This window comes from Equus asinus, chromosome 9 (genome assembly GCF_041296235.1).
Source record: "Equus asinus isolate D_3611 breed Donkey chromosome 9, EquAss-T2T_v2, whole genome shotgun sequence".
Classification (NCBI taxonomy): Eukaryota; Metazoa; Chordata; class Mammalia; order Perissodactyla; family Equidae; genus Equus; species Equus asinus.
The window spans coordinates 66297383-66320609 of record NC_091798.1 but is presented as its reverse complement, the minus strand read 5'-3'; the positions used below and the strand labels follow the sequence as shown (position 1 = coordinate 66320609).

The 23227-nt window shown below is 40.5% G+C and overlaps 1 protein-coding gene across 3 annotated transcripts in view; it reads right to left on the bottom strand.

Annotated features, from left to right (window-relative positions):
• The window catches only part of FBXL17 (F-box and leucine rich repeat protein 17), a 465079-nt gene that overhangs the window by 3760 nt on the left and 438092 nt on the right, over positions 1-23227 (bottom strand). The window contains exons 8-9 of one of the 3 annotated variants that reach the window (XM_044780075.2): positions 17894-18036; positions 5770-7317 (exon numbers count right to left, since the gene is read on the bottom strand). The exons of 1 other annotated variant lie outside the window; for it this stretch is intronic. In XM_044780075.2, coding sequence (XP_044636010.2) covers positions 7237-7317; positions 17894-18036 — 224 coding nt within the window. In that variant the 3' untranslated portion in view covers positions 5770-7236. Of the gene's footprint in view, positions 1-5769; positions 7318-17893; positions 18037-23227 lie in introns of those variants that run through there. One more of the 3 variants, XM_014852976.3, reaches the window with a different exon arrangement.

Sequence of the window (23227 nt, the reverse complement as noted above, 5' to 3'; positions counted from 1 at the left end):
TACACACTTTTGTGCTCGCACTCCATGTCTGTCCATTATTGAAACCGATCAGGACCACCAGGAAAAACCTAAAACAACATCAAATCCTTGTTGTTTGCTTTGAGAGTCTGCTTAGGAATACAATGATCGTGACATTCAGTCCTATGCACTTTGCTGAAATAACATGGTGTTTTCTGGGTGATTTGGAAAACTATGTTATATATAATCTTTTTTTAAAAGTTCAGAGTTGATATTTCCACATTGTGTTGATTATTCTTAATCTTTGTCAGAATCGTCTCTCTACTCGAGACTTGCTTGTGTTCAAATCAACTTTCATTCCAAATTTAACCAAGCCATGCAGTTAATTCTTTCTGTGATATAGATATGATGTATAAAATTTCGTTTTCAAAAACAAGAAGAAAATAATTATGAGTAAAAAAGCAAAACTGACATACAAATTAGAGTTGAGAATATGAACTGATGGTCGTAAGAGGATTTTTAAGCAATATAATTTTTCATTTTTTTAATTTAAATTTATGGTCTAGGCCTTGCTTGAATTGAAGCAGCTTATAACACTACACTCAGAAGGCCTGCATGATCTAGCCCTGCCTGTCTCTCTAGTGTATTTTTGAAACTATCTAGTCACCTGACCTAATTTCAGACTGTTAAGCTGTCCAACTTCCTTCTGGCCTCAGTGTCTTTGCACATACTGTTCTCTTTACCTGGAATGCTTTTTAATCCATTTCCCCCTTAAAATTCCCTTCTCATGCTTACTTTCTACTCATTCTTGAGTCCACAGCTTCAATGTCATTTCCCCAGGGAAGTTTGGTCACTGCCCTATCCCTGCTTCCCTCCCCAAGTTAGGCAAGGTTATTCATTCTTCCAACATTGCCTACTTTGCCTTCACAGTACTTACGTTATAAAGTCAGTTTATAATTGCTTTAATGTCTATTTCCTCTGCTCCAATATAAGGTCCACAGAGCCATGATCATTTTTGTATCCATGAGCCAGGCTTAGTTATTAGTGAATGAATGATAAAACAATAACAAACTACAAATAAAAAATAGAAACCCAAGAGCAAGGCAAAGCCAGACACTAATCACAAAGACCAAGAATTTCCTAAGGAACTCATATTCAGCTCAGGACTTCTCTCCTTCAGGAAGCATTCCCCAAGCAAGTCTACTCCCCATGAGGTTGGGTGAGGTACCCCTTCCCTGTGCACCCATGGTGGGCACGCTGCAAGGCTCATCCTTTATTTAAGCACTCTCACACTGCATTGCAATCATCTCTTTATTTGCCCATCTCTTCCACCTGAACAAAAGGCCCTGGGGACCCGAGACTGCCTTTTTTCTTTAAGGCTATCAAGCTGTACACACAGCAGAGAAGAAATATCACAACTGTGGTTCATACATGGACTTCAGAGTCAACCAGAAACAGGTCTGAATCCTGGTTTCACTTTACTTCTTTAAGATTTGGTTCCTCAACAGTAAAAACAGGATAAAAGTACTTATGTCACAGGATTGTTAAAGGATTAAATGTAATAATATGTTGAACACTGTGACTGACTAAAAGAGGTCCCCAAATGGTAGCTCTTGTTACCACAGCGGGCACTCAATAAATGGTTATTAATTAACGATATGTTAAGGTGACCAATTCTCTAGAGTGATGCTGAATATCGTTCCACTTCTGAGATATTTCAGAAATAAACCTTGATAACATTAGTTATAATGCTGAAAACAAAATAATCAAAGGGCAAGAAGTAACCTTTAAAATACATTTCACATACAAGAAGAATCTATTCCATCTTAATGCTCTCTGGAGGAGACTTAAGAACTTTCCCTAATAACACAGTCTGGGTTGAAATATCCATTCTCAGGAAATCTGCCCTTTTCTTTGCCTGATGCTCCTCATGCTGCAGTCAGGTTACCTTCCTCCCTCCCGCCATAAACACACCCGGAAGGATGCAGGTCTCCCTAAGGGACAGGCGAAGTCATTTGTCACAGAGGACCCTCAGAAAATCTGTATTGCGTTGTAAAGGAAGTAAACGCGGTCCAAGCCATGTAGCATTCAAGGAGTAACTAACCGAAAATAGATGAAAAGAGGATGGAGAAGAGAAAACATTTAAACCCACCACAAAGATGGGGACTGTCTTCTATGGTACATCTTTTACAATCTATACACAGGCCTGTGCAAAATTTCATACGCAAGGTTGACAGGCAATTCGTTTTGGAGGTCCAATTTTTAAAAACAGAAAATATCTTTATGTGATAACCGTTTTGCAGGAGGAGAGAGACAATTCACCTTAAGCAAACTTGATACATGAAGCTATGTATTTATGGAGTAAATAAATTAGAGGATAATTGTACACTTTAGTAAAGACTTTCATGGTAGGGTTTTTTTGTCAGTTCTCCTTATGTGTTTTATATATCCTTTGATTTACCAAAATTCAATTTACCTATTTCTGTTGCATAAAGGAAGGTATACCTGTAGTTGAGAACATAGACTGTGTTAGGTCTCTGGCTTTCACAGGTACTGGGCAAGAATAGATAGTAATTTGACATAGCTGTATGAAAAATGGTACCAGTAACCCTCTGTGGTTGTAATGTGTCTTCTAAGAAATCTTTTTGCTAAATAAGCTCTGTAAATTCTACAAAACAAAGTAGTGGGGAAATGCAAATATTCTATTTTAGAGCTTTGTTGGGTAGAAGTTATTTAGGGGAAATACATGTGCTCCCACCAGGAAGGTTCTATCTTTTACTTATAATGTCTCCTGGGGATGTAGTGTGACAAATTTTACACTAAAATTATTTTCATTAAGTACAAATCATGCTCACCTCTTTGTATAGACTCCATAAGCACTTTGGAGCCTTAGAGAAAGAGTTGAATGTAAGACACAAGGAGGGTCCAAATCATTTTAAACCCTTATGCCCACACACACATTTCTGCAGACATTTTGCCATGCACAACTCCACTCTCTAGAATGAAAAGCACCATTCTATGTTCCAATGCATAAAAAGTACGTAATATAAAAAGAGAACATAAAGATGATTTTTTTAAAATTTTCCCATGATCCCTGGTTTCTGTATTCGATTTCTTTTCCTCTTGCTGAAAACTATCAATGGCAACTCCTATATTACCCATGAGATTTGAAAAATGTAATGTATCTTCCTAAAGAAACATGTAGCAGTGTCATTTGAAGAAATTACTGTGATTAAAGGGAAAAAAGCATATACTACAGGTTTTTTTTTTAAATAAAATAAAGATTGGATTTTATAGTTCTCTTCAAAGACTTCATAACCATAATTTACATTTTCAAAATTATTATAACTCTTTTTAAGGTAGTAGCAATTTGTCTGGTATTTTAATCTATTTTGAGTTAACATCTATTAGCGCTTTTCGAAAACGTGAGGCAAAACTGCTATGCTAATTGAGGAAAATCACACGATAGTTTCACTCTGTTGCTGCTGCTGCCACAGAAGGGCGAGGAGAGAACCTTCAGAGTTTCCGAGATTCAGTTCATCTACACCATCGCACTCTTTCTTCACCTCATTATCAATACTTTCCCCAGAAAGTTCCAGATAAGTGTAAGCCTGGGCCTGAATTATCTCCCCAATGATACCTATTGTTCCAAAAATATGATTTCTGATAAAATTTGCTTAAGAAACCATTTATATTAATATTTATATTCTTATTTCCTCTTTGACTTATGTCATACAAAAGGACATGTTTCTAAAATCACACAAGATAATAAGCTACTTAAAATCAATTTTCTTTTAAATGGAGAAAGTTTCCCTGAAAAAAGTAAGCACTACTTAAAATACCAACAACAATAAAACGTATTGCATTATTCCTAGGCTGTAAGTTCTCTGACAGCAAGGAGTCTTTTAGTCATCTCTGTTTTTAGTTCGACACATACTGTCTGGCTAAGTCTCGCCCCATTAGAATATAAGCTCACGAGACAGGAGTTTTGTTGTTTCTGTTCACTGCCAAATCCCTAGCATCCAGGGAATGCCTAGTACAGAGTGAGTACTCAATAAATATTTGTTGGCTAAATTAATACAGTAGCTGTTCAGTGAATGTGTATTAAGTAAATTAAAAAGCACCCAATAGTACTGCATCAGAAACTGTGGAGGTAAGCTCACCTTACCTTCACAGTTTCTGATGCAGTACTATTGGGTGCTTTTTAATCCCAGCCTGTCCCAGCCACGATGGTAGCAGTCTCAAAAGTCTTGATATTATGGCAGCTCTAAACCCCTTTAACCCTTGGAAGTTCATACCCAAGGTGGTTCTTTGTACTACTCTCCTTTCCATCTGACATCACTGAGTGCCTCTTTCCAGATAGACTTTCCCTGGGATTTCCAATAATTTTGCACAAGAGACCAAAGCTGCTCATGATGGTGGTTCAGCAGCTTTCACTGGGTCATGGGGCTGTCAGGCAGTACTCAGGAAAGGACTAGGCTATACTTTAGATTAATTGATGACAACCTTCCTTATTGGAGATCAATGACCAACTGCACTGGGTGGATAACACTGAGAAACATGCTAACGGTCACCAGACATGAACTGGTTTCCTAAACTTTGCAAAAACCCAATGGTTCAGAAGATTTAATACTTTAGCTTGCAGCATCAGCACGCTGCTCACGGGGCAGACCCAGGAGGGCCCCACACAAGGCTTTGAAATTATGTGACATTTAAGGCTTCTTCTGATGTCACAGCTACCTAATGGCAGAAGGGAACTGTGGACAGATCTCCTGACTCATAATAATGCTATTTCTACCCTCTAATTTCTTGGACTTCAGGAATTCTACATGCCTCCACTGCTACTCAAGGGCAAATGGAAATCTGAGGGGCTTTTCTTTGGTTGGTTTTGCTGTCACAGTGGTGTTTGGCACTTGCTGCCCCAGCGAGGGTGTTGAGGATACTGCAGAGGATGGTACATCCCAGACAAGGAAAAATTCTCCAACCAGAACTGCCCTGCGCTCCCCACTGAGAAACACTGGACTCATCAGTTTTAGGCTCTCATATGGCAGGCGAGAACTCAAACACACTTCTTCTCTTCAGCATGGTTTATTTTGGCAAAATACTTAAAAATAATGTTAATTTTTCATCCTAATTACCAAGAAGGCAAAATGAAAGTATGTCCCCATTCCAGTAAGGATGGAGGAGGAGGGAAAGGGAAAAATATTCGGTGAACATCTCCTATTTTCCAGGCATCTAAGCATTAATAACCCCCATTACAGATGAACTGTGGCTCAGACAGAATGAGTATTTCACACAGGGTCACACAGCTAGTCCACTCTATGGCACTAACAACAACAACAACAACATACACGTAGCTAATAAATGGCAGCCAAGATTTGAATCCAGGACCCAAGACAAAGTGCTCTCTGTGGTGTGCCACACTGCCCTGGCACATAGGTAACAGTATGGTGCAGAAAGTGCCAGACTGGGGCCTTAGTGATCACCCGCAAAGTAAAATGTTCACTAATATTCATTTTCCATCTAACAGTAAAAAAACAAGATTGCAGGGGCCAGCCCAGTGGCATAGTGGTTAAGTTCACGTGTTCCACTTTGGTGGCCTGGGATTCTCTGGTTTGGATCCTGGGCACAGACCTATACACTGCTCATCAAGCCATGCTGTGGTGGCATCCCACATACAACTAGAGGGACTTACAACTAAGATATACAACTATGCAGTGGGGCTTTGGGGAGAGGGAAAAAAAAAGGAAGATTGGCAACAGATTTTATCTCAGGGCCAATCTTCCTCACCAAAAAAACCCCCACCTTGCAAAAAAAAATGATTGCAGTTTACATGTAAATACATTTCAAAATCCTTTATAGTCTCTTCAAAATGACTGCTCTGTGGGAACGTAAATTACCATGGATCTCACTTGGCCTGTGGAACATTCTGTTGTGCAGCTGTAGGTGCGTGAGACTTTGAAGCATGATGGAAACATGATGAAGCTGCAAGACTAACAAAAGGCCTTTTGGCAGGGTCAACTGCCTCATGCCACAAACTGGCATTACTTTCTCTCCTCTCTCTCGCCCATCAACACATTTTTCCGTCTGCCAGAGGTGGAATGGCCAGCATGACAGATATGGTCTCTGCCCTTTTGGAGCAGGGAAGATGAACAATTACACCAGCATCAGCGAAGCCTGAGAAGTGCTTTCCAGGGGAAGTACTCAGTAGGCACCCGACCTTCTCAGGGGAGTTAGAGAGGGCTTTCCAAAAGAAGTGATATTGAAGTGGACTTCTGAAGGACAAGGAGGTGTCAGCTTGTGTACCACATGCGCTGAACATACATGCTATTCAGGGAAGAAAGGATCTGCTCACGAACTAGAATAAAACGTCAAATCTGACCTTTGCTTTGTAAGCTATGCAACGTTTCCCCGGCCTGTCCAACAGACGCAGGAGTGTAACTGAGTAATTTCTTGTTTCAAATAGCACTGCTCTGAGGATCGGGGTGAAGAAAACGGACCCGCTGTCTGCAGGTGGGAAAAGTAAGGAGCCACAGTATGTCCGTGAAGGTGTGGCAAATAGCACACTCAGCTCCTGAAGGCTCCTGCCCTCACGCTGGCCTGTTACTCTTCACAGACTCCCTGGGCACTGTCACTCACTGCTAACAGCCCCAGAGGCTGACTCCTGGCGGCCCAGAGGCAGAGTGTTGTCTCTCGGGCAATACGCGTCTGGAGTCTGCCTCTCTGAGCTTGTGGCTCTCTGGGAAGCTGTACTGGCTATCTGTGGGACCGGCACTCGCCAGCGGCTGGCCAAAGTCCTCGTGGACAATGCACATTCAAATGAGACCCAACTGCTCCTGCAGTAAGTGCCCATCGGCCCCAAGATGGGCATATACTGAAGAGGATAAAATAAGGGTAATGTGAATTTTAGTAATACCTCAAATTTGCATGTAAATGAGATGAGTCATCTAAGTGCAGTTTAAAATATTTTAAATAGGATGCTAAGAAAAGAATAAAAGAGCAGACGATACGTTGATTTTTCCAGGACCTGGCACAGCTGACAACAGGCACCAGCTCTCTGCGGGCCGCGCAGGCTTTCGTGAGCCTACGTCCCTCCCTGTGCAGGGGACTCCTCCCGCCCCTGGCCGGTAGCACGCCCCATCCTGCTGATGGCTCCCTCCAGATAGAGCAGGGAGGTCCGCGAGGCCAGGAATTTGGAGCGGCTTTTACAGTCTCTCACCTCAGCTCTTTCTCCTTAGCGGCGAGGCTCAGCTTCCCAGCAGTCTGGAGGAGGATAAATCAGCAGCTGAAGAGGCACAAACAGGCTGCAGGCAGACCCCACGATGAAGGGATAGGGTCTTTCCCAGCCTGGTGCAGGCTCTGAAAATGATTCCAGGTGTGAGCTAGAGCGCCCTGCCCCTTTTCTCTACACGCAACTTCACATTCCCTTCCTTCCCTCTGCCTTTCTCAGTCAACCCAAGGCCTTTCTCCACAAACGCCACGGTGACTCACTTATAATAAAGGTTTCAGACATGTTTATTGATGTGGGATGAATTACACTGTCCGCAACCAAGAATACAAACAAGAATATAGTGGTTCTCAGCCCAACTGCTCACTAGAATCACCTGGGGATCTTTGAAAACTGCCAATGCCCAGGCCATATCCCAGACTGACTGCATCACAGTCCTGGAGGAGCGGGACTCAGGCATCAGTATGTTTTAAAGCTCCCAGGAGGTTCCAATGTGCAGCTCAAGTTGAGGCGGACTGGTCTAAAGCTTCTGACTGAAGAGCTCCGGGAGGGTGAGGTGACTTCTGCACCTGGGAATCTGAAGGAGGTGAACGAGGATTATGTAAAGGTAACAGGCGCCTACCCACCTCCTGTGCTGCCGTCCACATTAAACTCTGAGTCAGGGGTACTGGAGAAAAGAAACTTGCTCCTACAGCTTATTAGCCCACCTTTTTTTTTTTTTCCCCCAAATATTCATCACTGCCTGAAACAAAAGCTATATTCTTTGAACGTGGTAAAAGCAGACTTTTCTCTCCTTCAGCAGAGGTCTTAAATCTCCAGTCGGATGTAGCAAAGAAGGTCGCCACTTGACCTTCCCAACAGCTAACGGAAGGAAAGACTCCCCTAAACCCAGTTCTCACAGGGACCTAGTGCTTCCCCAAGGGACCACCCATGCGATGGAAGGAGGGGGCACACATGACTAAGTATTTAATATAATTTTAAGAATAAAAATTGATTCTTATTGGAGCCTAAAAGCCACCTGCTAACTATGGGAGTCAGCTGATTAGAGGCTACCCATAATACACTATGCTTCTGCATGAACCTCATACTGATACCCTGAAGCCTTTAAAGACATATTTTTTTAACAAGAGGTAAGAAATACTACTCTTGGGTGGCAAAAAACTCATCTAAAAATCCCAAAGCATCGAAAGAGACAGATACTGAGAATGCAATGAACCCGATAGAGGCAGGCTCATAAATTCAGTCAACTTTGTCAAATGCAGTCATTCCATTTCAGAATCTGCAATGATTGGAAGTGCTATGCTCTGTCAATATCACAACAGGCCTGGCTTCATGCTGTCTCTTTTTCATGAAATGTGGGTTGCCTGTTAACACTAGCATTGCTTCTATTCACTTGAATTAGCACAGTGAGAAAGCAGCAAAGAACCTGGGAGGATGGGGATCACAGAAACGCCTGCAGTGTTAAGTGAGAATCGGGGCTCGCCAATCTGAAGTCTCTAATTAGAGATTAGTGTGACAAGAGTCCAACAACCAGACTGTCAGAGAGAAAAATTAGTGACATTTTCATTCCCTGTTTCACCAAGTGATCCTCCACCAAGAAGAACGTTTCAAGCCAAGTGTAAGCTCCAGTTACCAGCCTTGCGTAGGCTATTCCGAGGCCACAGAACCGTTGGTCATGCAATTGACCCATCGTGCAAATGTGTACATTTTTTTTGGTATGGATTTGCATATGCAGCACAGATGAGAACCAAAAGAGACACGTGTGGGACACCAGGATGGAGAAAGCCATTGGGGAGTAATCTGCAGTGCTCTAAATGATTCAGCAAAAGATTGACTATTTGAGAAAACCTGGGCCCTAATAAGGTAATTAATGTAGTCACTAAGTGAGTGGTAAGTGCAATGTATTTGTGGAATACATCTGGGTATTTCTAAATTAAACTCACAAAGTTAAGCTGAAAAACACAATCCGGGGAGAAAATTCTCAGAACTAAAAAATATGTTTTCTTTTGTGTTTAATGCCTTTCTTGACTTCAGTTTTTATTTTCTTACATAAAGCCTAGGGCAGTGGTAATCACCTGTGGACACCTGATAAAAAATACCTTACTAAAATTGCTGTTTCCATCAGGTAGAATTTATGGATTTGACCTGTTTCCAAAAACAAATTTATTATCAGCAAAAATATATTCTGCATAGAAGTGATCTGTAAACATGTAGATTAAAAACCTGAAAACAAGCAATATTTTTGGTTTTCAGAAAAGAGACTACATAAATCAGGGCATTTCAGGGTCAGGCTCCAAATAATGCTGAGTCCAATTGCATGGCAGATGTCTAAACTCTGTCTGTGACTGTCCTGAACCCCAGGGGCTTTTGGCCACACTCAGAATTCCCCAGCTATAGGAAACTGGTATGAAATCCAAGGTGTCACCTTTCTTACTCATTTATTTATTTCCTTCTCTCTAGATACTTTGTAAAATCTATCAAATTATCAAGAGGCAGTGGGATCTAATGGTTTGAAACTTGTTTTTAGCTGTGCACTACTTCTGCAAACCAAAATAATAAACCAAATAATAAACTAAATAAAGTGATAAAAGTGGGTTGCTCTGGTTGGAGTTAGGTGCAAGGACCAGGCACCCTGCCCTCTTAGCCACTCTGTCATTCCAGAGGCTCTGAGAACCTCCTCAGAACCTTGAAGCTACAGAGAATGCAGATGAGAACATAATCTAACCCGTCCATCCATACATTCAATCCATCCATCATCCAGTACATACTTGTTTAGCAGCTATTACGTACCAGCCACTGTAGCAGGGCCTGGCAATATAACACAGAAGGAGAAATGTATGGATCTTACTTTCTAATGAGGAGGAGGAGAGTGATGGGGAGGAGAAAGGTAAGAATTAACCACAACAACAAATAAGAGCTAATATTTACTGCCTACTTCATGTATTCATATTAACTCACTTAATCCTCTCAATAGCCAGTGAGATAGGTACTATTTTTATTTCCATTTTACAGATGAGAGAATAGAGGCACAGAGAAGCAGTATGGAAGATGGAGACAGAAAAGCCAGGAGCATGGTGACATGAAAGACAAGAGAAAAGCAGTCTCACCAACGAGGGAGTGGTTGCCATGTGAATGCAGCTGCTAAGAGATGGAGCAAGTGGTGGACAGAGATGTGGCCACTGTATTTGGTGACACGGAAGTCACTGATGACCTTGAAAAGAGTAGAATCAGCGGCATGGTGAGGATGGAAATAGATTGTATGGAGGAGCGGTGAAAAAGGAAGGACGAGCGTTCACAGTCAATCCTTTTCAGGAATTTAACAGTAGAATGGTAGAAAAACAGGACTATTGAGGATTACAGCTGAAAGGTGATGTAGGATTAAAGCAAGGTTCTTTATGCAGAAGAAATATAATTCTGGGTGCCATTTTTGAAAATTAATTTGCAATCTTATAGCACTGCTTGTCTCTCTCCCCCAGGAGTCTGCAGGCTCCATGTGGCAGGAACTCATTCCTGCTCACTGTTTTTTCTGACCTGTCACCTATCACAGTGACTAGAACATAATAAGTACCTCAACAGATATTTCTTGAATAAATGGATGAAATATATGACAAAAATGGGAGGCAAGGGGGAAGCCTAGGTTTTCTCTGAAAAACTACTTGCCAGACAAAGTTTTCACTAGGCCCAGCACGGCAGGCCCTGAAGACCTGCTGCTGCACGGCGGGGCCTCCCCCACAGGCTGAGCCCTTCCTTCCCAATGGGCAGTCTCCGGAGCCATGGCAGGCTGTCCTTGTTTCTCCTTTGCAAAGTCAGGTGCTTAAGAGTTCTGGGATCTAATCTGAGCTCTGTTAAGAAATTGCTCATAGCTTTTCTATTTCTAAATTAGAAAAATAATATGATCCTGCAACCTAATTCTGTTGTATAATTACTTAAGCCAAACCAACGTTCCAAGGAGATTATTTATTGGAAAGTAATGACGCTCTTGGGTGCCTTCAAGCAAACTCCAACGTAACATTCTACTCACCCTACAGCATCTGTGGAACAGTAGGCTCTCTCTTTCCTCCTTGTTTATAAGAACAATTTCACTATACATCAATCCCATAACAAACGTGAGCAAAACATAAGCAGCTCCTTGCAGCACACTCCCTTAACAGGTTGTAGGGCGATGTCGATTTTCCTGAAGAAACAAATCACACCAGCCCCAGCCTGGACTCTGGCTCTCTGACTTGGCCAGTCTTTACTGTCCCTGCTCAGAAGAAAGGACTGAGACCTGCTGGTCTCTAGGTTCCTTTTCCTCTAATGTTTGACTGTGACTTAATGGTTCCTAACTATTTTTTAAAAATAGATTCTACTGTGTTTTAGAATTGCTGTCTGAATCTCAGGGGCCTAGTTTTTCTTTGTAAGTTCTTAGCATGTGAATTTGTATTCACGGCTAGAGTATTATGAACCTGTTGGGCCAGGTGGTTAATATATCAGATACAAGACTCCAGAGCAGGTGTGTACACATGGATAAATAATAATAATGATAACAGTAGGTAACATTTAATAAGTGCTTATATCATGCATGCCTTTTGGCTAAAGGCTTTATTGCAATATCTCATTTAATCTCATAACAACCCTGTGGGGTAAATATTATCCCCATTTTTCAGATGGTGAAACTGGGGCTTTTAGAGATTAAGTTGCCCAAAGAGCCACAGATAATAAAGTGATGGAAGTAAAATTTGCAAACCTAGCAGTCTGACACTAGTGCTCAGCAATTTAACCACTGTCACAAAGCTCCACGCAGTGTTTCTTGGTTTAATATTTAAATACAGGAAAGGCCTTTCAGTTACCACTTCGTAGCAGTTCATTCAGGTGAATAGGGTTGGAAGAAGAGGAGATGGAAACACTGGCTAAAATGAGGTTGAGAGGTAACCTCTGAATTTCAGCTGATGCGTTTTTCCCTGTTTCAATTACCGGGAATAATCATGAGAGGGCTGTAAAAATGTGTTTTAAAGTGCTCCTATGTGAAAATCACCTGGAGAAACTGTTTTATCAGCAAAAGGAACAAGATGCTGATACTTCAAGTGAAGGACTTAAGTTCAGGTTTTAGAGCCCCAGCCTCACCATTTTTCATCTCCCCTTTCTCTTGGAGCACACGGCATCGCAGGCTGTTCAGGTAATGGTTATGTCGCCACCACCTAGGACTGCACAATCTGATACAGACTATTCCTTTTCTTTTGTTTTTTCACTTTATTTTCTTTGATAAGGCATAAATTTTCAATTTTGGCCATGGGCAATCTGGGAACAGCAGTGCATACGTTGCAGGGGAGAGGGGAGTGCCTGCAGGTACACACTTTGTTTCATGGCTGGATTGCTACCAAAACAGTCCTGGACACAGGGCCCCACAAATTATTTTTCCCTTAAACTGATTTTTCCAGTTAGTTCTGTATATTAGTTACAGAGTCCTATATTATTTTCCCCATAGGGCATTCCTGCTCATGATTCCTAAACAGGCTGATAAAAACTCCATTTTTCTCCATAGAAATATTTCGGTTGTTGAGGCTTTCTCTTACCATAATTACTTCCTGAAAAATGCAGTGGTCAATTTTTCCTGAATATTTTACATTAAGTTGGGCACACAAAAAAAACTTGGCCCTTGATATTTTAAGGTTGTAAAGCAGATTTCTGGCTTTAAAGAACTGTCTGGTTTCTATTACTTGCTTTCTGTATTGACTTCTCATTGATTTGATTAAATCTCTCTACCATTTAAATGAGGAACTCTGTGTGAAAACAAGGATTTCTTATGACCTGAAGAACTCATTTCTTACTAAAAGAAATCATCTATTTCACTCCTCAGCTAAGTACTTCAGGAATTAGGGCAGGTGAGGAGAAAGGTCTTGGCAATGGCAAGTTGATGAGAAATGAATTAATTCGATTATTTCCATGGTGTGGATCAATAATAGTCAGCCTCCACAGAGGCCCCTGGCCTGAAGGCAGCTGGATGATCAATAGGATCACACAGAGGCCTTCTCCTCCCCCAGCAGCCTCTCTGATCTTTTCTGGGCGGACTCTTCACGCCTGTGTAATTCTAATTTATGTCAACTAGAAATCAAAGAAATTCCAAGAGGCTTTGGTCATAGGACATTGGGGTGGACCTTTCAAAATCTATTTATGTCTATTCCTTAAGTAACGTGGCCCCCACGGCCCTCCTGGCGCCTCTACGGGCCAAGAAGAAGCCTCCTAGGAGAATGGCAGCTATCTGCTCAGGGCAAAGGCGGAGCAGCAGAGTTAGGTAAACCAAGGTACACTTTCTCCTTCCTATCTACAACTCTGCAGGGACAAAAGAACTAATAAGCATTTTAAGCAAAATGCTTTGCCAAGAGTGGCTCCCTCAATAACGCTCTTTAATGATACCCCAGACGCTGGCATTTTCAAATCAAATGAACAGTGTATAAAATTAGTTCTGCATGAAGTTAAAAAAAAAAATAGAAAGTGAAAGAGAGCTTTTAAAAGCTCCAGCATTTCTCCATCCAACTGCTTTTCACAAGGGTTTGGCATTTGAGAATTGCTACATTTATGATGTTATTCGCTGCTCATAATTCAGGTCCTCTGTTTCCAAATTTCTGTATTAACACACACTGCAGAGGTTTGCACCACGGCATTTTATCACTGAGGTTTCCCAAACCACCCAGGCTGCCTCTGGGAAGGTCTGGTTTCTCAGCCAATGCCATGCCACTGGGCTCCCTTCCTTCTCGTCAACCTTGTTACCCTAAACATTTCTCATTAACCTTGAACACTGCATTTCCATTTGCCCTACAGCTTTCCCATGAATTTTTCTGTCCTTTTCAGTTTTGCTCTCTATCCAAACTGCCTTATAAGAAATGAAGAAAATATCATATTATTAGAAGAAATAGATCTGTATAGAATCCAGAATTCCCTGAAGTTGTGAAAATGATTTCTATGGCCAAAGCCACTGTCTACAATTGTGCAGAGTAAACATATTGCTCTTATTAGAGAGCCCCATGGATTATACAAGCAGTTTTAACTAAATCACCAAATAAATGCGTGTTAAGTTGATAGGTGATTTCGGGTCAACTCTAATTCCCAAGGTCAAGTAAGCCTTTGAACAGTCTTTAAGAATATAAGTTCACCCCAATTCATCAAAGCCGTCTCACACAGCGTTTTCTTCTCTTGGTTCTTAAAATGCACTAAAGTTTAGGAGATTAAGTGGCGTCGGCTTCAAAACCCAAAGTAATGCCTCTAACATGCTTATCCATCCAGCAATCGGAAAAGCTACTCAAACAGGGGCTTCTTAATGCACTTCCTAATTTTACAAGTGCGCGGGGAATGCTGCGTTTGTCCAATGGCTGGAGCACTCCTCCTGAGAAGTCACCAATGTTGCAGCCAAACAAATTTACTGCAGTTTAGCTTAGACTTTGTCTCATAATCTAAGTGCATGTTGCTTTCATCTGCAAAGAATACGTTAATGTTTCTCATCTGTTCTCTGTTTACCTAATGAGAGAGAAAAAGGAAAAACACTTTTCCCTACAACAAATACAATGCATTTTGTTATTCTTACAATTCCTCGAAAGCTCAAGTGAGGATAAAAGCAGAAGTTTGGTAAAGTATAGCTTCCAAGTTAAATATAAGTGGCCCCAAAGGAAACTGACTGCATGTGAAAGAAAATATAACTAGCCTTCACTATTTCTCAGAACCACAGGATCACAGAACAGGAGCGCGGGGACACAAAGACCTCACAAACCCCAGCTCTCCCCAGTGCAGGGCTCCCATTGACAACATTCCTGGCAAGGGGGTCAATTGTATAGACTGTTGAAGTCTCTTGCCCTCCCTTTGCTCCACTTGGTGTGCAGAGAGGGGAAAGAGAACTCAGATTAATGAGGGCAGATTGGTTAAGGTACAGGAAAAAGAGTGATAGGCCCAAATTAATTCTTTGTTGGCACAGATGATCACATTGAGATAGACAGTGGATCTTTGTCTCTGTCTCCTAATCATAATTTCTGTTTCCTGTTTCTATTCTTATTTTTCTCCATTATTTTTCTGATTACTTATTTTGTTTCCTTACCTATTTGAATTGTCTTATCTCCAACTCACCCGTTTCTCTCTCTGCAAGTCCTTCTTCATCCCTATGACTGGTTGGTAAGTTGGTTCCAAATACAGAGTGTCCCATGGAGGCATTAGTGTAAAGCGTGTAGAAAATGTAATTATTAATATCTTTGTGTAGAAAATAATACTCTTTAATTGTAAATGTAAGTGAGGAAAAAGTAAAAGTGCAACATCTCCTCTAATCTGAGTTTATTTTTTTCCTGTCTTTTTAATTTCCTTTCAAAATGGGATAGTGGGCAATATAATTTTTTCTCATCTGGAAATTCAAATATCAAAATGCAGGTTAATATAATGACATTGATAAGAATAATCAGGAACACATAGAGCATTTTATATATAACAAACATTATTCTAAAGGCCTGTTATATGTGCACTCATTTAAATGCTCACGAGATAGGTACTGTTATCATCCCCATTTTGTAAATGAGGAAAGAGAGGCACTGAGAGATTAACTGCCCAAGATGACACAACTAAGCGCAGAGGCCAGATATGAACCTGAAATGTGGCTCCAGAGTCCATGCCCTCAACTACTAACCTCTTTTCCTTGCTACTCAAATCTTTCTTTGAATCTTGATAAAAATTTAAAATATAGAGAGGGATAGCATAATACAAATTTTGAAAGCTAAATAGCTACTTTAGATTTCCATCCAACCAAATCAACAAGCGGGCTTTTTATGTGCAAGCCTTTACTTGCACTTTGTGTGTGGTTTGGAAACTTCTTCCGTCCTCATGGAATCTCTTGTGTTTGGCTCTGAGCTGCGGTAAGCCTGAGGACGCCAGGCAGCAAGGCTGCACCCAGCATCCCCTGGGCTGGACATGCTGCAGCAGGCTTTGGTCAGGCGGCCTGGTGCTAGAGCCAATGGGCTCTCAGAGCAGCTTTCTACTTGGAGAACGATTCAGAGGCCGCCTGAGGAAAGGGCTAAAACCCTCAGGGGTACTGCTAATCAGAACAAACTCCCCTTCTCATTTTTGACTAATTTGCATTTGGGTAGAAAAGGATCCATTCCTTAACTTAAAATTGACAAGATGCTGGTCAGCAAATATGTCTGGAATAATCTTCTCCTGTACTAACTGGAACATAAATTTCTACATTTCATCTGTGAAGACGGAGCTGATCTCAACAAATCTAGAGTATGGGCTAGAAATATGATGACTTCTGAGAATGGTTGTGGATACACAGATCCGTTTTGAATGCATTCATTTTGGTGTCCTTGGTTAGGTAGTACTCCTGTAGCAGTTCCTTCTGGCGGAGGCTAAGGAGTTCTGCTGTCATTGTTTAGTGTTTCTGGAATACTCTGCCTTTAACTTGTAGACCCTCTGACTTGTTTTAAAAGAAGTCATTTTAAAATGACAGGGTTAGTAGCAGTGTTAGGTTGGTTAGTAGTGAAATTTGAGGGAAACTTGCCACCCCTGGTCTCAGTGCTGTTGCTTAGTAACAAAGTCAGTCAGCTTTCTAGGCTGGGCTGAGAATATATAATAAAATCTCTCTAAACATAACTAACTGGCAAAGGCCTCGTCTAAGTTGAGATTTTAAAGCATTTGGAGAAAAGAACTAGGTCAATTAACAAAAATGACAAAGCACACAGAGGATTTGGGCCATTCTTGTATTTGCCCCTAAGTTTGCTACATTTAGAAAATGCATGTCCTTTGAGAGGCATATATATTTAGTTTCCCTCTCTTTCATTAGATTTGTCTCTAAGCACCAGTTGCAAAAGTAACACACGTGCACATTATTACAAAATGCCAGCACTTTCTGAGCAAGTATCTGAGGTGGATCTTTTGTGCCATGAGTACTGGACACAGACTCCAAAGACCTGGGGCAAAGTCTTGGATGAGTGACCTTGGGCCAGTGCCTGGTCTTTCTGAGGCTCCACTGTCTCCCTTTCACAGTACAAATAACTACTTCTTAGACGAGTTATAGGGAAAACATGAAAGTCACAAAGGGGGAAGCACCTCTCTTTATCAGCCTGCGGATCAATACAGACTTATCATCTTTCTTCCTGATCTTCAAAGAGCCCCAGATTACATGCAGCACAATTTCCCAAATTCATGCTCACGTGTCTGGCCAGCTCCACAGACCTTCGGTGGGACCTCTGGGACTGTTTCTCATCATGTGCTAAAAGTGACATCTTAAGTGTGGAAAGAGGCAAATTCCCACATAATATCCCCTCACTGGCCCTTTCTTGCCCCCAAATGACCAGAATACATAGATGTTAAGCACTGAAATTACACACTTCAAATTGTGAAAAAAACAATTTCACACTGTTCTTTCCACCTTACTGTTGCAGGAAACTTGCAGCCCACAACAGAATCTTACTGTTAGACCCTGTGTATTGCAGTATGCCATGCAAACATTTTAAATTTTGATCCATGGACTTATGGATAGGAGGCCAAAATCTAAGTTGACTGTGTGTATGACTGCTTTTTCTTTCTGCAAAAGTACAAAATTCATTTTAGGAAACCACGCAACTTAACAATGCATAGCTCTAAGAGTATACGTATGTGTGTGATTACATACATACATACAGGGAGAGAAAGAGAATTATGATATCAAGCTATTAACTACACTGATGTATAGAAAACAATTTGATAGGCAATTCTTACTTTATCGCATCTCATCAGCCCCAAATATCTCAGAGACTTGCTGCTCTGTGCAATCAGGGTGGCTCCTTGATCTGTAATTTCTTTACACCATCCAACATCCACAGTCTCTATTGTCATGCTGTATCGCCCAATGGCTATCAGTGCTGCAAGGAGGGATAGAGAGAAAGAAAGCAAGCATAAATGTTAGCAGTGTAAGGGACCTCTATCTTATTATGACTATTTCTCATTTCCTCACTGAATTTGTTACTGAAATGTTGTGTGTAAATGAATGTTTTGTAAACTAAATTAAATTTGAAATGCTTTAGGAAAGTCTGCCATATGACATAGCCTTTCACAAAGTGAATAATCATTCCATAATTTCCCTTTCCTTGGAGCACAATCTTTTATCAGTTTTACTCATTACAAGGTTACCTGTACTTTCAAATATTCATATCTGCAAAAGGAGTAAATTAAAATGAATTACATATATTACTTACAAAAAACTCCAAGTAGTTACTAAACTTTACCCAGGATAACTTTAATAATTGTTTTTAAAGAAAACCCACGTAAACACCATTTTGAGGTGTGTTAAACTGCATATGAATTTCTTTACTGATTGGCATAATTTTTTCCATCTGTTCATGATCTGTCAAATGTAAGAGTATATAATATTTTTCACACTAGTCCTTCTCGGGACTGTTAGGAATTAGGAGTACATTATACATACAGTTGAATTTAATTGGTGCCCTGGTGGAGTGCAGCGAAGGGAATGCATTTGTTATGGTGAATTTCCTCACCAGATCAGAAGTTTTCCTTCTATTAACATATAAAATGAAGCCTGTCATCTGAAAACTACGACAGTATCTCTAGTCTTGACTGTTTGGCATTGTACCACTACTAAAGTGCAGAAGTTTATAATCTACGATGTGCACTACTTCTCTCTGCTCCATAACCCATCGCCCTGTCAGAGAGACCAGTCAGTGAATGTGCTCTTTGCTATGGACTTCTGATTTGACAGACGTGCACACCTCTATGTTTGCAGAGCAGAAAAACAGATTTCAATACCTCTAGCCAGAATAAGTTTATGGTGCATTGGTTTGTAAATGAAAATCCTGGAAATAATGCCACAAACATTAAAAAGGAAAGAGAAATTGTCTGCTAATTATTTCCTCATTCTAAGATAGGATAAACTGATTTCTGTGACATTAAAGGCGGATGATATTTTCCAATTGACTAGATTGATAAGAGTGGAGTGAATTACTCATGTAAATAAATGTTAACTCTTACAGAAAAGAACACCTGGTAAAATCTCTTTGCTAATTACCTCAGTAATATACTTTATATTAGAAAACTCATGCCCATGCATTTAAGTATCAAAACAGTCCTAAATAGCCAGATATTTAAAGTTTACAAAAACAATAATCATGATCCCAATGTTTTCGAGAAAAAATAAGTAAAGAAAGAAAATAACTTTTTTCCTGGAAGTTCCTCATGCCACCAATTTGACTGATGCTCACATCTTTGTACACGCTATTTTGGCATCTAGTTTTCCAAGGAGGTAGGGCGGGGCACGGGGGATCTGAAAGGTTCGCTGAATGGTCCAAGCTGTATTTTTGTATAGTAGAAGCAGAAGCAATATCCCAGGTTAATGCCCTTGGTGTCCCTGACCTAAGAAAACTGTTATGTCTGGTACTGTCATAACTTTCTCTGGTTATGATATCCTAAGAATCTCCTTTGATAAATGAAGGAGATACATAAAAGAAATTCCTTTCAATACGAAGTACTCAAACTGTGATTTCAAAAGATGACAAAGCACAAATTGCAGGATGGCCCCAGGTCGGTACATTGTGTACTTTATTGAGGTTTGAGGCTTTCTAGATGAACACCCTGCACTAGTCAGAAAAAGGTAAAGCAAATGATCTGAGGAGTTTTCAGAGCCTGCTTGATAAGCAAATGAAGAGTCAACAGCTATTGACTCTAGGCGCTAAAAACATGGGTGTTTGGTATTTTCCTTTGTTTCTTTCTTGTCCAAATTAAACAGTAAATAAGACAACTGACTATAAATAAGAGTATTCTGTTTTTGTTTTGACATAATTCTATTTACTGAAGTAAGATTAAACTTTATTATTCCTTAACTCATTCATTTAGTCAACAAACACCTCATGAGCACTCACTCTAGAGCATTTTCTCCGATATTTATTGACTATCCATGTGCTAGGCACTGGGCTAGGAATTTTAGGTACATTATCTCATTTAACCCTCATGGTAACCTTAGGAAGTCTTATTGCTATTTCCATTTTAAAGATCAGGAAACTGAGTCATAGAAAGACTGAATAACTTTCTCAGTATCACAAGACAGTAAGGGAGGGAGTGGACAGTAACCTGATAGTACGTGATAATAAGCCCTGGCTGCACATTAGATCTACTAAATTGGAATCATGGAACCAGTCACCTGGTAATTCTAACATGCTGCACTACCAGGGTGTGGAGCTGTGGTAAGACATGCCAGGCCTGTGCTGGGTACTGGGGTAGAAAGATTCACAGAGCTCCGACGCCAGTTGAGGGGGTTTGAGGGTCGGGGGTGGGAGGGTTGGGTGGGTATGAGGAACAGCCAGGTCAACAGTCACAATATAATGCTCATCCTCCATCTCTTCCCATACCTACTGCCTTCTCACTTTTCAGATCTCAAGTTGAAGGTCAGCTTCTCAGAACCAATCACCCTATCATTCACTGCTATTGGAAATGTTATTTAATGTTTACTTATTTACATTTTTGTGGCCCACCTCCCCCATTAGAATGACAACTACTATTCACGGCTGTATGACCAGCATCTGCCATGTACCTGGTACAGGATCAGTTCTTAAAAATATTAGTTGAACACACCAATGACTATAATGTCATTAGGTCTATTATAGAGGCATGCCAAGGGGGCATAGGAGCCCCTCACTCTTCAGAGGACGAGAGACATCATGAGCGCCCTCACAGAAGGGCTGAGCTAGTTCTTGAGGGATGAGTAAGGATTTTCCAGAAAAACAAAGGAGTGAGGGCAAATATGTCAGGCTAAGGAAATAGCATGTGTGAGGTAGAGAGATGTGAAAGGACAGGGGAGCTGCAGATCATTCTGTGTGGCTGAAATAAAAACAATTACAAGGAAGTGGCAAGATTCATTCCAGAAATACTTATTTGTTGATTAGTGGTATTGGAGTAGACATAAGAGATACAAAGAGTAGCAAAAATAAGTACAGTCCTTGATGTCATGAAACATATTCTAGTAGGAGAGAGAGATATAAAACAGATAAACACAAAAGTATACATAATTCTAAACTCTAACAAGTGCTCTGAAGGAAATGGATGGTCACTGTAAGAATAACATTGAGACGGGGTGCACCAGGGAGAACCTTTCTGATGAAGTTACTTTTAATCCCTCCAATAGCCCTGCAAAAACAATACCTATTTTAGAGGTAAGAAAACTGAGGTTAAATACCTCCCCGAGGCCCCATCCCTAATAAGCAGCAGAATCAGGGTGCAAACTGAGATCATTCGTTTGCTCCAAAGCCAGTGTTCATCCTATCACAGGGGCAGTACCCAGGGCGTGGAGGTGTGAACATTCTGCATATGTTCAGAATGTATTTTCCTTTACCATCATTCAGGATTTAAACATTATAGCTTATAAGTAGCCAAGTATTTATCCTGTGACTATACAATAGGGGTCCAACAGAATCTTTAAATTCCAAAATATACACTGAGTAATTTACCTCTCTGTGACTATATCCTACCTTTGGATACTTTGTCATTGTTTTTCACCAGCTAGCTGTGAATCCTGTGGTGTGGTATAGCCTCAAACTCATTTCCAGCCTCACCACTTAGTAGATAGATGTCTGACCTCAGGACGACATTTAACTTTTCTGAGTCTCAGCTTCCTCGCCTGGACAATGGGGATGTTCACTATATGTATTGCCCACTTTATAGGGTTGGTTTGAGGTTCAAATGAAATAATACCTGTAAGAGACTTTGCACAACATAAATATCATGATTTACTTGATATTTCCCCAAACTATTCTACAGTGGTGCAATTGACATAAAATGAAAAGACTTGAAAGAGTTTTGAAAAATAAAAAGTTCTGGGCAAATGAGAGCATTATATAAGTACTTAGTCATTATGTCACTGCTAGAGTTCTTGAACTGCCTACTCTCCATAAGTGATCATGAACTTGTAGACTGCACCTGGGATGATAGGGCTGTAAATGTAATACATGATTACCACCTTCATTAGGGGCTGTTGACATATTACAATGGTATTTATTGAGCCTTGAAAGGGATAAATTATGCAAGACTAATTCCTAATCCCAAAGCAATTTTAATATGCCTTTTTATGTGCTAAGTGCAACTAATAAAGTTAAAATTTAAAATGTTACACAAATTAAAAGCTGTAATTCAGTAACTTATATGATGATCAAGGATATACATTAACCCATTAAAAGGCATTTCCATAGGAATACAGTGATTGAAAAGACATGAGCACATATGCACTTAATTTTAACTAAGAAATTCCATTTCTAGGCATCCACCCTGAAAATATAGTTCTAACCAGGTTTCATGGGTTCAGATCCTGGGTGCAGACATGGCACTGCTCATCAAGCCATGCTGAGGCAGTGTGCCACATGGCACAACCAGAAGGACCTACAACTAGAATATACAACTATGTACTGGGGGGCTTTGGGGAGAAGAAGAAGAAGAAAAAAGAAGACTGGCAACAGATGTTAGCTCAGGTTGCCAATCTTCAAAAAAAAAAAAAGGAAAAAAACCATTCTTATATATTAGTTTATTCATTGAAGCATTGATTGTAACTGGAAAATAATGGAAACAGCCTAAATGTCCGTCCATAGGAGAGCAGTTAAAGAAACTTTGCTACACCCTCACAACTGAATACTACGCAGCTATAAAAAAAGTGAATGGGAGATCACCAGGAACTTCCAAATCATTCAGTTTAAAAAGTGAAGTGCAAAAGAGTTTATATGGTATGCTAGACCATATTAAAGGGAATACAATAATAATAATAAAAAAGGATCTGCTCATTTGTGAAAAAAGAATACAAGAAAGATAAACCAGAAAGTAGACACTGTTTAACTATAGGGGGTTGGTGGGAAAGAAGAGGAACGAAGGAAAGAGGGCATGGAATGCAGGGGTGGGGCTGTGAGGAGGGACTGACACATCTTAGAATATCTCTCTGGATATAGCTTTGACTCTGTGAACCATAGTAATGCTTTACATACCTCCAAAAATAAAAAATTAAAACCAACCAGGATGTCAGGCAACATGAAGTGGACTACAAACAGTAACAAATGAATGTAATTG